Source organism: Xiphophorus hellerii, chromosome 15, assembly GCF_003331165.1.
Source record: "Xiphophorus hellerii strain 12219 chromosome 15, Xiphophorus_hellerii-4.1, whole genome shotgun sequence".
Lineage (NCBI taxonomy): Eukaryota > Metazoa > Chordata > Actinopteri > Cyprinodontiformes > Poeciliidae > Xiphophorus > Xiphophorus hellerii.
Genome location: NC_045686.1, coordinates 3,874,725 through 3,889,603, shown reverse-complemented (window position 1 = coordinate 3,889,603; position 14,879 = coordinate 3,874,725). Strand labels below are relative to the sequence as shown.

The 14,879-nt window shown below is 39.1% G+C and overlaps 1 protein-coding gene and 1 long non-coding RNA gene across 7 annotated transcripts in view; one reads left to right on the top strand and one right to left on the bottom strand.

Annotated features, from left to right (window-relative positions):
* The window catches only part of LOC116734114 (butyrophilin-like protein 8), a 47,436-nt gene extending 34,739 nt beyond the window's left edge, over nucleotides 1-12,697 (top strand). The window contains exons 2-5 of one of the 6 annotated variants that reach the window (XM_032585280.1): nucleotides 1,069-1,243; nucleotides 5,897-6,235; nucleotides 6,338-6,385; nucleotides 12,554-12,697. In XM_032585280.1, the coding sequence (XP_032441171.1) occupies nucleotides 1,174-1,243; nucleotides 5,897-6,235; nucleotides 6,338-6,385; nucleotides 12,554-12,591 (495 nt within the window). In that variant the 5' untranslated portion in view covers nucleotides 1,069-1,173 and the 3' untranslated portion in view covers nucleotides 12,592-12,697. Of the gene's footprint in view, nucleotides 1-1,068; nucleotides 1,244-5,896; nucleotides 6,236-6,337; nucleotides 7,010-12,553 lie in introns of those variants that run through there. The other 5 variants (XM_032585282.1, XM_032585277.1, XM_032585281.1 and 2 more) reach the window with 5 other exon arrangements.
* On the bottom strand, nucleotides 7,087-8,911 carry LOC116734117 (uncharacterized). The gene is made up of 2 exons (XR_004342172.1): nucleotides 8,696-8,911; nucleotides 7,087-7,150 (listed from the first exon to the last, which is right to left on the bottom strand). It is a non-coding gene; the product is annotated as an uncharacterized LOC116734117 (long non-coding RNA).
* Nucleotides 12,698-14,879: the final 2,182 nt, after the last annotated feature.

Genomic DNA, 14,879 nt, shown 5'->3' with positions numbered 1-14,879 from the left:
ATTACTTAAACGTTTGGTCAAATCAAATCGAAGAAAAACAACAGCAGAACTCAGGAGTATGTTTAATTGTGAACGCAAAAGCATTTCCACACGCACAATGCGAAGGGAACTCAAGGGGTTGGGATTGAACAGCTGTGTAGCCGTAAGAAAACCTCTAATCAGTAAGGCTAACCAGAAAAAAAGGCTTCAGTTTGCTAGGGAGCATAAAGATTGGACTCTGGAGGAATGGAAGAGGGTCATGTGGTCTGATGAGTCCAGATTTACCCTGTTCCAGAGTGATGGGCGCATCAGGGTAAGAAGAGAGGCAGGTGAAGTGATGCACCCATCATGCCTAGTGCCTACTGTACAAGCCTGTGGGGGCAGTGCTATGATCTGGGGTTGCTACAGTTGGTCAGGTCTAGGTTCAGCAACATTGTGGCCCAAAGAATGAGGTCAGCTGACTACCTGAATATACTGAATGACCAGGTTATTCCATCAATGGATTTTGTCTTCCCAAATGGAACGGGCATATTCCAAGATGACAATGCCAGGATTCATGGGGCTCACATTGTGAAAGAGTGGTTCAGGGAGCATGAGACATCTTTTTCACACATGGATTGGCCACCACAGAGTCCAGACCTTAACCCCATTGAGAATCTTTGGGATGTGCTGGAGAAGGCTTTGCGCAGTGGTCAGACTCTCCCATCATCAGTACAAGATCTTGGTGAAAGATTAATGCAACACTGGATGGAAATAAATCTTGTGACACTGCAGAAGCTTATTGAAACAATGCCACAGCGAATGCGGGCTGTAATCAAAGCTAAAGGCGGTCCAACAAAATATTAGAGAGTCTGACCATTTTTTGGTGGCGACTTGTTTTTTGGCCAGGCAGTGTATATTTCATATAATTGAATAAATATTAATTTTACGTTAGACAGATGATTTGACTTTTTAGTGAATTTTACTCATAAAAACAAGTTTTTCTACATTAATATAAAACATTAGGAATAATATAATTCAAATAGTAAAAATTGATTCTTTGATCGGTTCTTTGTAGTGAATGAACCTCATGGTTGTGTTTCCTTCAAGGAGCCATTAGTCCCGTCATCATGACGTCACGTTGCGTCAGTCCCAGCAGCATCTTGACTTCCGCGTTTCTCTCCAAAGTAGCTTTACGGCTAACAGCGTTTCCAGATGATAGAAATGGTTTCATTAAAGGTCTCGTTGCTCTGGACTCTGTGGATCAGCTCTGTCTCTGCTGAAGGTGAGTTTTTAATCCGCCTTCATTCTAACTAACGATTCTCTGATCTGGTAATCCAGATCAAAAGATGATCAGGAAACTCCTGGATCATCAGCGATGAGTTTCATAGTTCGCAGAGCAGCTGGACGAACACAGTGTAGCGAAAACTTATAACTATAATGATGCAGTATGTATAATAAATACAGTTATTTATTGATGTTTACAAACAAAGAGGTTAAACTGGTTGTGACTTTAAGCCGCTATCTGAGCTCTGACTTCCTGGTAAATGGGAGGCGGAGCTACTGGTAAAATGTTGGGTTGATCCAAATTTAAACAAAGTAAATGTAACTTTCACCAAACCAACTATAATTCTGATAATTATTATATTATTAATAATAATTAAAGGTTATAAAACGTTTAATTAAAGCTAGAGACGATGTGGAGCGCAGCACGGTTCAACAGCTGAACTAGCAGAAAGTTCAGATCAGTTTCTAAGTCAGTAGATCCTCATCAGATCCACACCGGGCCGGGCTCACGAACCCGACCGATCCATTCATAAAACACTGGTTCTGATCCGCTGTTACAGATCAACTGGTATCCAGACCAACTGGCTGAAATCTGTGTGCATCGCAGATGTTTGTAAAGAATAGGTGGCTGTGTAGATGCCTGTTTAAAATGAACAAAACCCAAAGCTGTTCTAAATACGACTTAAAGATTATATTAATGTTGCCACAGATTAAAATGTGATCTTTTAAAAGTCCAGATCATCTGAAGTACTAAAATCTGTTCTGATTGACAGACGGGTGACTAAAGTCCACCATCTTGTTTCCACAGATCTCAGTAGGAACTGATCTCTGATTGGTCAGAAGCTGCTGCCATATGATTTATAGATACAGAAATAAACTCAGACAAAAATGTTTCTCTTCCTCTAGTGAAGTTTAATTATTTTAATCTTCAGGAGAGAAAAAGACTTTTGAGTTTCATTCCTCTAATTATGTACATTTATAATATTTAATATTTGTAATATTCAGATTGTCATGTGGCTAAAAACTCTTGGAAGGAAATGTTGATGCAGGAAACAATCTATAGAAAGTTTGGTGATCTCTTCATCATCTTCATGATTATTTCATAAAAAATAAAACAGGATGCAGGAAGGGAGGAGGAACTGTGGCAGGAAGCAGGAGGGTGATCTATACCAGCTGATCTATGCCAGCTGGTCTATACTAGCTGATCTATGCCAGTTGGTCTATGCCAGCTGATCTATACCAGCTGATCTATGCCAGTTGATCTATATCAGCTGATCTATACCAGATGATCTATACCAGCTGATCTATGCCAGTTGGTCTATGCCAGCTGATCTATACCAGCTGATCTATGCCAGTTGATCTATATCAGCTGATCTATACCAGTTGATCTATACTAGTTGATCTATGTCAGTTGGTCTATACCAGCTGATCTATACTAGTTGATCTATACCAGCTGATCTATACCAGTTGATCTATACTAGTTGATCTATGTCAGTTGATCTATACCAGCTGATCTATACTAGTTGATCTATACCAGCTGATCTATGCCAGTTGGTCTATGCCAGCTGATCTATACCAGCTGATCTATGCCAGTTGATCTATACCAGCTGATCTATGCCAGTTGATCTATAGCAGCTGATCTATGCCAGTTGATCTATACCAGCTGATCTATGCCAGTTGATCTATGCAAGTTGATCTATATCAGTTGGTCTATGCCAGCTGATCTATATCAGCTGATCTATACCAGATGATCTATACTAGCTGATGTATACCAGTTGATCTATACTAGTTGATCTATACCAGCTGATCTATACCAGCTGATCTATGCCAGTTGATCTATATCAGCTGATCTATACCAGATGATCTATACCAGTTGATCTATGCCAGTTGATCTATATCAGTTGGTGTATGCCAGATGATCTATACCAGCTGATCTATATCAGATGATCTATACCAGCTGATCTATGCCAATTGATCTGTACCAGCTGATCTATGCCAATTGATCTATATCAGCTGATCTATATCAGTTGATCTATACTAGCTGATTTATAGCAGTTGATCTATACCAGTTCATATATTCCATGAATAAAATATGTCTGAATATTGATGATCTACATCGACTGTTCAGTTTGGACCAGCAGAAAAGAAAAGAAAACGTAACAGAACCATCTCAGCCTTTGGGTTTAAGTTGAGTACAAAATGTTCTCCACTTTTCATCTCTTTTGATAAACTAAAATATGAGCAATATTGTTGCAAAACATGTTAAAAATCTATGTAACGTTTTTGAACAGGAATAATCTGATGGGGATGAAAAGTTATCAAAAAGTTTCTAAGGTTTTACTGAGTTTAGTCTGAACTGACTCGTTTGCTCTTCTCTCTTTAGAATCACACAGACTGAACCGTTTGATTAAATATTACTTATTGATTGATGATAGAAAATGATTGAGGACCAGTAGTTTGATAGTTTACATGTTTCTCACAGACAATCCTATTCCAGTGATCCATATATTCCTGACAGAATGACCCTGACCTCTGGTCTGTGTTTGGTGCTGGAAGACCTTTGACCTCTCAGTCTGACCTTTGTAACATATTCCTCCTGCTCAGCTCTGACCAGAGCCACCAGTTAGACATTCTGGTTCTAGATTAACCAGCTCAGTGTCTCATGGAGATAATGAATAACCTTAAACAGCCGTTTGCTGTTTGCCTTTCATTTACTGAGGACGTTTGTTCACACAGGAATTCATTCAACGTGTCCCAACAGCTGCTTTAGAGCCAGAAACTATCTGAGGAACCGTCAGGAAGAGGAAACTTACAGCCAAGGTGACTGTGACCTCTGCCTGTCTGAGGGCAAAGGTCACAGTCGCCCTGGCAAAGATGAATCCCATCAGACCTGGACCTGGTGGTTTCACAGCCAGAGTCATTAGATCATGTAGATTTGAACAGCAGTTTCTGCTCAATAATTTAAGAGTCTTTTAATTAATGATTTTCATTCTAAACTTTTGGACAGTTTCAGATACAATCCCAGACCCTGAGAGGCCAAAGTGATCGTTGCTCTGATCTGCAGCCTGTAGCTGCATAGAAACACAGCAGAGCTGCAGTAGATGCTTTACTAACATGATGAATTCAGTCAGTTTGCAGCAGCCCAGCAGCTATCAGGTTATTATTTATTGATTTGAGCTTTTAACTGCATGCAAAATCACATATTGATCAAAAGGCTCTGCAGCATTAATACTCATATCAACATCATCTGCTGGATTCAGAAGATTTTAACAGATGAACCACAGAAAATAGAATAAAGGAGAAGCTCAGAAATGAGATGCAGATTATAATCTCACATGCAGATTATAATCTCTGACTGTAGATAACATGGTGACTGCAGGACTTATGCAGCCAGTGACTCCATAAAATAATCTGCTTATGTGAATCATATTGATAAACTCACTGATGGTGATTTATTCATGAAAATAAGCCTAAAAAACTAATAATTAATGCTCTTAATATGTTGTTCTTTCTGCAAATGGATGGTTTTTTATTCTCTAATTAATAATTAATAAGTAAATTAGTTGAAAATTATTTCAGTAACTGATTAATCGTGACTAATCCAATTAAGTGTTTCATTCAGCTGAAACTGATTTTATGCTAGAACAGCTTGCCATACTCAGTGCTCTATAGCTGATGGTTTGTGTTATCAGTTTTTGTCCACAAGGGGGCGCCACAGGACTCTGTGTTAGATCCCCATCTATTTATAAAATACATCATCAATCTTTGTCTAAATGTGTCATAATCAGTTTTATGCTGATAATTCAGACATTTAAATCTTTTTATCAACTTTTGTAAAATAATCTCTGATTCTGTCCTGGACTCATTAATCTGCAGATGAAGCAAAGCTGGTGTTTTCCAGGTAAAGGCAGTTTGTCCAAACGATTCCCTCAGTGACAGACAGATTCTGAGGTAATGAAGCAGAAACATTTCTGACTCCACTGAGTTTTTCTCTGATCTGACCAGTCAGAGGAAAATTAATTTCTATAACTTTCTACAGGGAATCAGGAAGGAGATGAAATCTTTCCACAGGCTGAACATCACAGCCTCCATCTTCAGTGAACTCAGTTCATTTAGAGGCTTAAAACATTTAGGTAACCAGAGATCTGTACAGAACCAAAACCAGTCAAACCATGACAGAAGTAATTACAAAATATAATAATTAGCAATAAAGCAGAAATAAAACACACTATGAAGAATGAATGGACTCAAATAAAAGCAGAAACAATGAATTGACTCAGATTGTGTCAAAAACCACTGAGAGCAAAATGTGTTTTAGTGAAACTTAAAAACAGCAAGAGATGAATTTTCAGATTAATAATCAGCTGTTCCATAATTCTGGACAAGTCTGATCTCCTCTGAGCTTCAGTCAGCAGCAGGTCCACTGATCGAAGGTCAAAGGTCAAATTTAAGACTGAAGCAGGTCAGAAAGATATAAAACTCATGAACTCAATTTAGGACAGAATAAAAACAGATTTTATTCTCCCTCAGTAGAGAGTTTATGTATCAGCAGCAAATGAAAATATGTATGGAATAAAAAAAACACAAATCATCTGTCAAAAACATGGAACATATCATTGACCTCTGACCTCTGCTGATTTCTCTCCTGCAGGTCATGTAAAGGTCAGAGGTGAACCTGGACAGTCCATCATTCTGCCCTGTAGTTCTGCTGCCAATTCATCTGTTATCGTCGTTCAGTGGAGCAGAACCGATCTGGGCTCAGAGTACGTTCTTCTGTTCAGAGACGGTCGGTTTGATGTAAGGAAACAGAACCCGTCTTATCAGAACCGGGTGGATCTGGTGGACCAACAGATGAAGAAAGGAAATGTGTCTTTGGTTCTGAAGAACCTGACGATTAACGATACGGGACTATATCAGTGCCAAGTCCAGAATGAAGGAAGCCTTGATACTAAACTCATCAGAACCATCAGACTGGAGGTTATTAGTCCAGGTGAGAATTTGTTTCTGGATCAGAACCAGCAGCTTCCTGGTTCTGGATGTTAAATCTGATCCAATCGGCTCATTGACTTGATTTGTGTTTTTTTTTCTGCAGAGAAGAAAAATGGAGGAACCAGCGATGGATCCATCGGACTGATAGTTGGTCTGATCTTATTGATCTTATTGGCTGTTGTTGTTGTTTTATTTCTGATCTATAAAAAACAATCTGCTTGTTTCAGGAAGAAAAGCTCAGATCCTCCAGTTGATCTGTAGATTTACTATAAATGCCTTTAATCTGTGGACATGACTTACATCAGATTATTGCTGCTGTGGATGGATGTTTCATCTGGCAAATATGAGTTGATTTTCTCTTGCTGACAGATAAACCTGCAGTCATAAATCATGACTTGATTATTATAAAATAGTTTTGTACAATGACTTCTGGACTGAAACTCAAAGGTGACATTTTATTTTTAGGCTGTGTTCCCACCAGTCCAATGTCGTCCACTTTGAATCTTTAAAAGCTACACAATTATTATAACTACTTAATAAAAGAAGCTCAATCAGAAACTAACTGAAGTTTTATTATTGCATGGATTGAGCTTCTCTTTGTATTTATTAAAAAGATCAAATTTATACTAATCTTATATATTCTAGTGTTTTATTGACATCTATCCAAATCATTTCCTGAATCAAATTCATCTCAATTAAGTAAAAATTTGAAGTGACAATCAAACGATGGCAGGTTGGTCCGTCCTGCTGATGGAGGAGAAGGTAACTAATTATACCAGATATATCAGAGGATGGAGGTCAGTCAGTTTCTGCTGTGAAAAGTAGCTTCAGTAAATATGTAATTTTTATTTCTTAATAAAGCTTGCAGACTGCAGCTTTAACCGTCATGACATTGCTGTCTTCATGGACCCATTGACTTGTATGTAGGCCTTCTGAAGGTGATCATTAAGGGGTTAAATGATTCAGTTCCATCATCACAGTAAAAGAAAAAGAATCAGTTCAAACAGGAGTTCACTATGTAGTACAGAGAAATTCACTCAGCCGTACTGCATCCTAATATTCACTCATCACTTAAAGAACATCTTTTTTCAGCCAGTCAATAAAACTTTAATCTGTAAAAATAGTTTCTTTATATCAGGAATCTATAACTGAACCTTGACTAGATCATTGCAGAACTTGCTGACATGCTAAGGAGGCTCCAGCATCCCAACACTGGTCCAGGTGTGCTTCAGCAGGGATGCATGCAAAGGTTAAAGGTCAATGCTACTGGAGGACTGGAGTTCCAGAGCACTGACTCACATCAGTCCAGATAGATTTTTATTATTTTTACTGAGGCGGACAGCAGCAGATTTAGCAGCAATACAGTGAACCCTCGTTTTTCGCGGCAGTTACGTTCTGAAAAGAACCCGTGATCGGCGAAATCCACGAAGTAGGAACCTTTATTTTTTTACAATTATTATACAATAAAATATTCCATAATACATTGAAACCAAAGAACAAAACCTTTTTACAGGCCCAAACATTTGTTTAACAAATAAAAATACTGTATAAACATTTTTTTTTTTTTACAAATAACTACTGTACTGTAAAATAATAATTTTAATATGAACTGAAAGCGGATTCCCGGGCTCAAATTGCAGAGATCAGCACCGCCTCACCGCGACCCGAGTTATTGGATTAGAACTGGAGAAAATAAAAAATTATTATGAAAAAAAAAATAAAGTACAGTAGGACAAATAGTGACTCTCGTGTATTTCACTGCTCTTCTGACTGAGCCGCTGCAGCCTGACTCCGCTCTGTAGGGGTTTTTTTTCTAAAGCCCGCGGTGCAGGTGTGTTTTTTCGAGAGAAGAACATAGTTATCGGTGGCTGTTGTCGCTCTTTTTTCTTCTGGGCAAAAAGATTCTTATAAACCGACATGCCACCATCGATTATGTTAAATATGGAAGCTGTTTTACGTTTGTGTACATATTAAACCGCAACGTTGTTGACACACAGGTAGAGAAGAAGCGGAGAGACTGTTTAGCCAATCAGAATGCAGAACACAATGCATGATGCAAATCCGCGAAGCAGCGAGACCGTGAAAGGTGAACCGCGATAAAGCGAGGGTTCACAGCACTCTGATGTTGTTTTGTTACTCATTCTGCTGCAAGTTGGCTCAATTTTGACGCGCAAGACGTAACCGGTAAAATCCGGTTTAGGATTTTTAAAATAAAAGATCCGGAAGTAGTTCATTATTTCTTGCGTGGCCCGGTACCAATTGGTCCGCGGACCGGTGGTTGGGGACCACTGCTGTAAAGCACTTTGTATTGCCTTGTTGCTGAAAATGTGCTATATAAATAAAATTACCTTTAGTTGTGCAGACATGATTGAATTAGCCAATCATGTGGTTTTTCATGATTACCCCATGATGCCTAATTTATTGGGTCTAATTTAAAGAGTCAGAGAAAAACATAATGTACCACATTTTATAAACTATAATTCAGTTTTTTATAGTTTTGTTGGCTCTGACTTGTATTCAGGTGAAACTTGCATGTTTTCTGCTCATGCTGCAATTTTTCACAGATGCAATTATAGGATGACTAATAAATGGTAAATGGACTGAACTTATATAGCGCTTTTCTAGTCATTTTTGACCACTCAAAGCGCTTTACACTAGAGTCACATTCACCCAGTCGCACTCACAAACACACACACATTTATACACCGATACGCAGATCGGTAGGCAATTTGGGGTTAAGTGCCTTGCCCAGAGGCACATAAACATGTGGCAGGAGGAAGCTAGAATCGAACCTACAACTTTCTGATTGCAAGACGACTACTCTACCAAAGAGCCACAGTCGCCCGTATAATAATGTAAAAATACAGAAAAATCAGTTCAACATTTAATAAAGTTTTGTTTCTTCTTGCTTCTTCTTCATTATATTTATGTTTATTAAAAGTAAAGCAGTTTTCAGACCTCATTTTTTTTCTATTATGTTTAAAATGTTTATTGTTCTGCATCAACTGGTGTTTTTTATTTGGTTACATGGAAAATGAGTGTAAATAACTAATAATGCAGCTAAGCTTGTTTACATAGTTTTTTTGTTTTGTAGAGTTTTGTTCTGCTCTAATCTTCCCACCAGACTCATAATTAATGAAACTGTTATTTTACTCTGAGCTGAACAGATTCATGTTCATCAGAACAAACATAACAGATTCACCATTTCAGTATTATTGATGTTTGACTGAAGTGAATATCTAAACAAAATAAAACTGATTCATCCAAACCAGCTGATCTGTTGTGGATTATTTGTAAACACTAAATGGACCCAAATCCCCCTCCAGAACCGAGGGTCTGCAGCTGTTCCTCCTCATCACTTGGTGCAGAAAGAGGCACCAGGTGAAGGAGTTTAAAAGGCCGCTTTTATGAACTTTCAATCAAAAGTTAGGATGTTATTCCTTATAACTAAAAGGATGGGGGAGACAAAAACCAGCTGCTAACACACAGTCATAAATCTTTCTATACAATGAATCTCCTGTCGAGGTCTCAAAGCAGTTCTTGTGTCTGTCTGGGTCACAAGCTTTGACCCTTTAGCCTTTTGGTGTTTTACTAAGAGCAGTTCTTAGTTTTGTCTCCAGAGTGGCTGGTATCTGCTTCCAGTCTGGCACACTTATTAGTTTCCTGCAGACATCTCACAAAAACACATAGGAGAAGAAAACTAAAGAATCTCAAAGTCCATAAAGTTAACTTTTGAGTATATATGGGATAAAAGATATTTACAGATCTAACGGTCAGACATCTGTTTAGGATGACTTCTGGACATGTCCCACTGGGAGGAGGCCCAGAGGAAGACCCAGGACACACTGGAGGGACGATGTTCCTCTGCTGGCCTGGGAACGCCTCGGGATTCCCTGGAGGAGCTGGAACATATTTACTGGGAGCAGTGATGGTTATAGCTGATGGGAGGAGGGATCTCCTATAATGCTCCTTAGTGCATTTAGGATGCAGCAGTCTGTCACTGAAGAAGCTCTGCTTAACACACTCATCTTAAACATGTGGCCTGAGCATTTGAATAAAAAAAGAGCTTAATAAGTCAATTTATCAAGTTCATTTTGCATGGACATTAAGTCCATGTAAAATGGTAAGTATTTGAACGTGGTGAGGATTTGGACTGTAGTGATGGTCGGTCACAAACCTGCTCTTTGAAGTAAACGACTGGATCTGCTGAGGTCATCAGAACACCGACTGAGAGCCGTTCTTCATTACAAAGGAGGGAAACAAACACAGCAGAGCAGGGAGGCAGAGTGACAGGGAGAGATCTCCACACTGGTTTCCTCTTTGGCTGCTCAGCTTTCACTCTTTCAGTGACTCCTGAATCGCTTGTTTTGATTCGCATTGCAGCCTTGTGACCAATCATATGTGAGGATATGGGATCTGATAGGTATTTTTCCTTTCGAACCTACATAAAAGAAAGAACCACAGACAACGTATATGAATCTCATGTCAAGCTTTTGCAAAAGGAGAAGTCTCTGCCAACTGCTCCTCCGAGCAATTCACAGAGAGTTCTGATCTGCTCTCACATGAGCTCCTGTTTTTATTGTCAAAGAAGAACAGGCAAGGGGGCAGTCAGGAAAAACAACAGAGGTCGTAAACCTTCTAACCCAAACATCTAACAACCCAGTTCCAGATGTGATATCTGATCAAAGGTCTGAGCCCGGTTCAAATCTCGGTCAATACTGTCAACAAAACAAAATACGACTGTTCACAGGTAGTTACTAAATTAGGAGGTGTTCTTGCAAAAGGATTTAAGGTCTGAGAAACTCAGTGTTAACTATTTCTCATGAAGTTGAACAGACAGTAGTGACCACCATACACATATAAGGAAGAGAACACTTTAAACAGAAAATCACAGTGATCTATAGGCTGAATGTGAACTAAAGTAATAATAAAATGATAATACCAAAAAATCTCTAACAGGATCATATGTGAAAACAAAGAGGAGACAGACAGACAGTCCAGAGAGAGGAGGAGACTGCATAGCAAAAACCCATAATTATAATTGACAACATCTGACTGAAAATTATTATACAAGAGTATTACATAATAATAAATTATTATGCTTCTCAACCAAATAACTTATTCACATGTAACTTGTAATGTCAGGATGTCTTAGCTATTTCATTATGTACAACTTAGCAAAACTTTAGTTATTTTAGGTTGTTTGTTGATAAGTGGAGGCAACAATAATACATCAATTATTGATGTACATTTTCTGTTATCCTACATGTTTTTTATGTCCTCTGCACTCTGAGGGTTTGGGGTCAGGAGACACTGAGAGTTTATCACTGTAGTGTTTCAGTAGATCAGGCTGAATGCTTTGACTCTTATTGTCCATTAGTGTCCAGCAGCAGTAATGCATCCATTAGTGCTACGGCTGAGTGAGACGGTTTACTGCAGTCAGTCTCATCCTGAAACTTTGTCACCTTTAATGTTTCTATCTCTGGTCCCCATAACAGGAAGGAAATGTGATGGTGAGAAAACTTTGACCAAATGTTGTGGAGACTTTATGTCAGCTTGTTTATAGATCTTTTTTTATTAGAAATGTCCTCATTTATAGTTATGGTTCATCAATGGAAGCATTAATAAGACTGTTTTTCTGAATGATTATTATAAAGAGGGTCTACAATTAAACTTTTTGCTACAGAGAGAAATTAAATATCTGAGAGGAATCTTGATGCAACCTGCTCAGGTCTCCACCTCAGTGTCTAGGAGACAGAGATGATGGAAGGAGCCACATGTTCACATGTTCACATGTTCTCCATCATGTTGGTTTTTATCACAACCTTTGTGTAGGAAGTGATGAACCTTTAGAAATGAGACCCACAACTGATTGGACTGTAACATGGAAACAACACAGAAAAGGCCTCAGCCAGGATTTTAACCATCCATCCATTTTCTAACAGGAGCTGCTGCCTGTCTCCACCCTGGACGGGTCACCAGTGTGTCGCAGGGCAACACAGAGGACACAACCATAAACACACACACACACACTCACACACACCTGGGGAGAATTTAGAGAGACCAATTTACTTAACATGTTTCTGGACTGTGGGAGGAAACCAGAGAACTGGAGAGAACCCAGCATGCACAGGGAGAACATGCAGACTCCATGCAGAAAGACCCTGGGAATCGAACCCAGAACCTTCTTGCTGCAAGGCAACAGCTCTACCATCTGCACCACTGTTCAGGCCTCAGGAGTTTAATATGGAATATATTTAATTTAATTTGTTTGGGATTTTTGTGAACAAGACAATTATGATCACTTTGATTGGAACAGGTGATCTGTTGCCATGGCGACTGATGATAGACCAATAACTATCAGTAATGCATCATGAAGAGAGAGAGCAGCAGAGCTGCGTTAAGGAAGAGGGCGGTCTCTCTTTACTCTGAGTCTCCAGTCAGACACGAAAAACGTCAAATGAAGGAGGAACCATGAAGGAAACACAGCAGAGTCTGCTGCTCTGTAAGTTCATATCTGCTGATTTAAGTATTGATACTGTCTGATTATTGATGATGATGATGGTGTAGGATGAAGGAGAAACAAGTTAGACTGAACTGAGATCAGCAGGTTTACAATTTACTTTGAATTACAAGATTAAAAATAATGACAACATTCATGTAAAATTCATGAAGAGTCCATGTTTATGACAGTGTCATGTGATTCTTATGCACACCCCTTCAATTAAAGTGTCACCTAAAACCATATTATGAGTTTTATGGGTCAGACAGCGTTACCAGTATCTGGACAGCAGTATTAGAAAGGGCTAAAGATGAAGCATAACGACACTAAACACCAATCAGTGGAACAGACTTGAGCTGGTTTCCATCGCTGCGTCTGTCTGTGGCTGGAAATCATCATCTGCAGAGGAGAAGCAGATGTTAGTCTGAGCTGTGAGGTGATGACTGTCCTGCAGTATCACTGCTGTCACACCAGGCGTTGAACAGAACCTCGTCTTATCCAAGATGTTTACATTGTTATAAAGAACGAGTTTAAATGAATGTTGTCTGTGACGAGTGTGGCTCACGTTTATAAGAGCTTTAAACTGAACAATGCAGTTTTTAAAGAAGGAAAAGTTAAAGAAACATTTAACACAACTTTATTTGTGGGTGACAGAGCCAGTTCAGGCGGAAATGTGAAGGGGGCGTCGTCATGACAACAGTATTGTGCTCCAGCATTTTATTGACATTGTTGACTGTTTAATTCATGGGACTGAGGTAAACTGCATCTAACCCCACAGAAATGCTCAAATTAAAGATATTCTTCAGCCCAGACTGAACAACAACATGACATTTATCTTACTGGAGGAGAATTATGATGCATTTTAAACTAGTTTGATCCTAAAACAATAACCTCAAAGAAAAATTAATATTTACAAAGAACTAACCAGTTGACTGTGATGCTGTCATTTAAAGCAGAGATTTCCACATTTTTACATCCTTTGTGAATGAATCTGTCACATAAATGAATCTGTCACATAAATGTTAGTAACATCCTTATTTCTAATACAATTTCTATAATGTATATATCTTAAATTAAAGCTGAGAACATTTCTGATGCTTTGACATGTAAAATATGTTTTCTACCTCTAAACATAATCAGTTTTGCTTCAGTGACTTCTGTCAAAATGCAAAAGACAAAGCAAATTTATTTTAGATATTAGACAATTAGTTTTACATAAATGTCGCTGTAGGAGACATAGTTTGTTAATCTCATCTTTTACATAATATTTTTTGTCTTATATGAAAAATTTTTCATTGAAAATGAAACTTTAGTCAAACAGGGTGAGGATTTTATTAAATATTAACATTGTGCTGGGGCTTCAAACACTTACAGCCATAATCACACACACACACACACACACACACACACACACACACACCCACACCCACACACACACACACACACCCAGCCAACTGGGTCCAGTAACCAGTTCGACCCAATAACAGTTTAAATATTAATGAAGTCCAACATTAGCACTAATGGACTCTTTCTGCTGAAAATATCAAAATAAAAGCACTTCCTGTTCCAGGTCACACAGGATCTAAGATGGTCATTGTAATGTCAGAAGGCCTGGTCTCACCTTTGACCTCTCTGCTCCGTCAGGTCAGCAGAACCTCTCAGCTGGTTCTGGAGACAGAGTCACTCTGCCCTGTCCAGCTGCTGACGTCTCCATCATAGAGGCTGTGATATGGAGCCGAACTGATCTGGACTCAGATGTTCTGTTTGTCCGACCCGGTCAGGAACAGTCAGTGGTCCGGCATGCACCCTATCAGAACCGAGTGAGTCTCCTGGACTGGCAGATGAAGGATGGAGACGCGTCTTTGGTTCTGGGCAACATGAAGACTGAGGACAGCGGGACGTACGAGTGTCGAGTTCAAACTCATCAACATCGTCAACCTGCAGGTTTCTACTGCGCCTCCTCCAGGTGAGGGTCACACTGGATCAGAACCAGCACCTTCCTGGTTCTGGATCTCAGATCAGATGATGACGATCTTCAGTTGGATCAGACTAATTCCTGGTTCTGTCCTGCAGGGACCCAGGATGGAACAGGAATGATGGATCCGTCAGACCTCTCCCTGCAGCCGGACTCGTTGTTTTGATT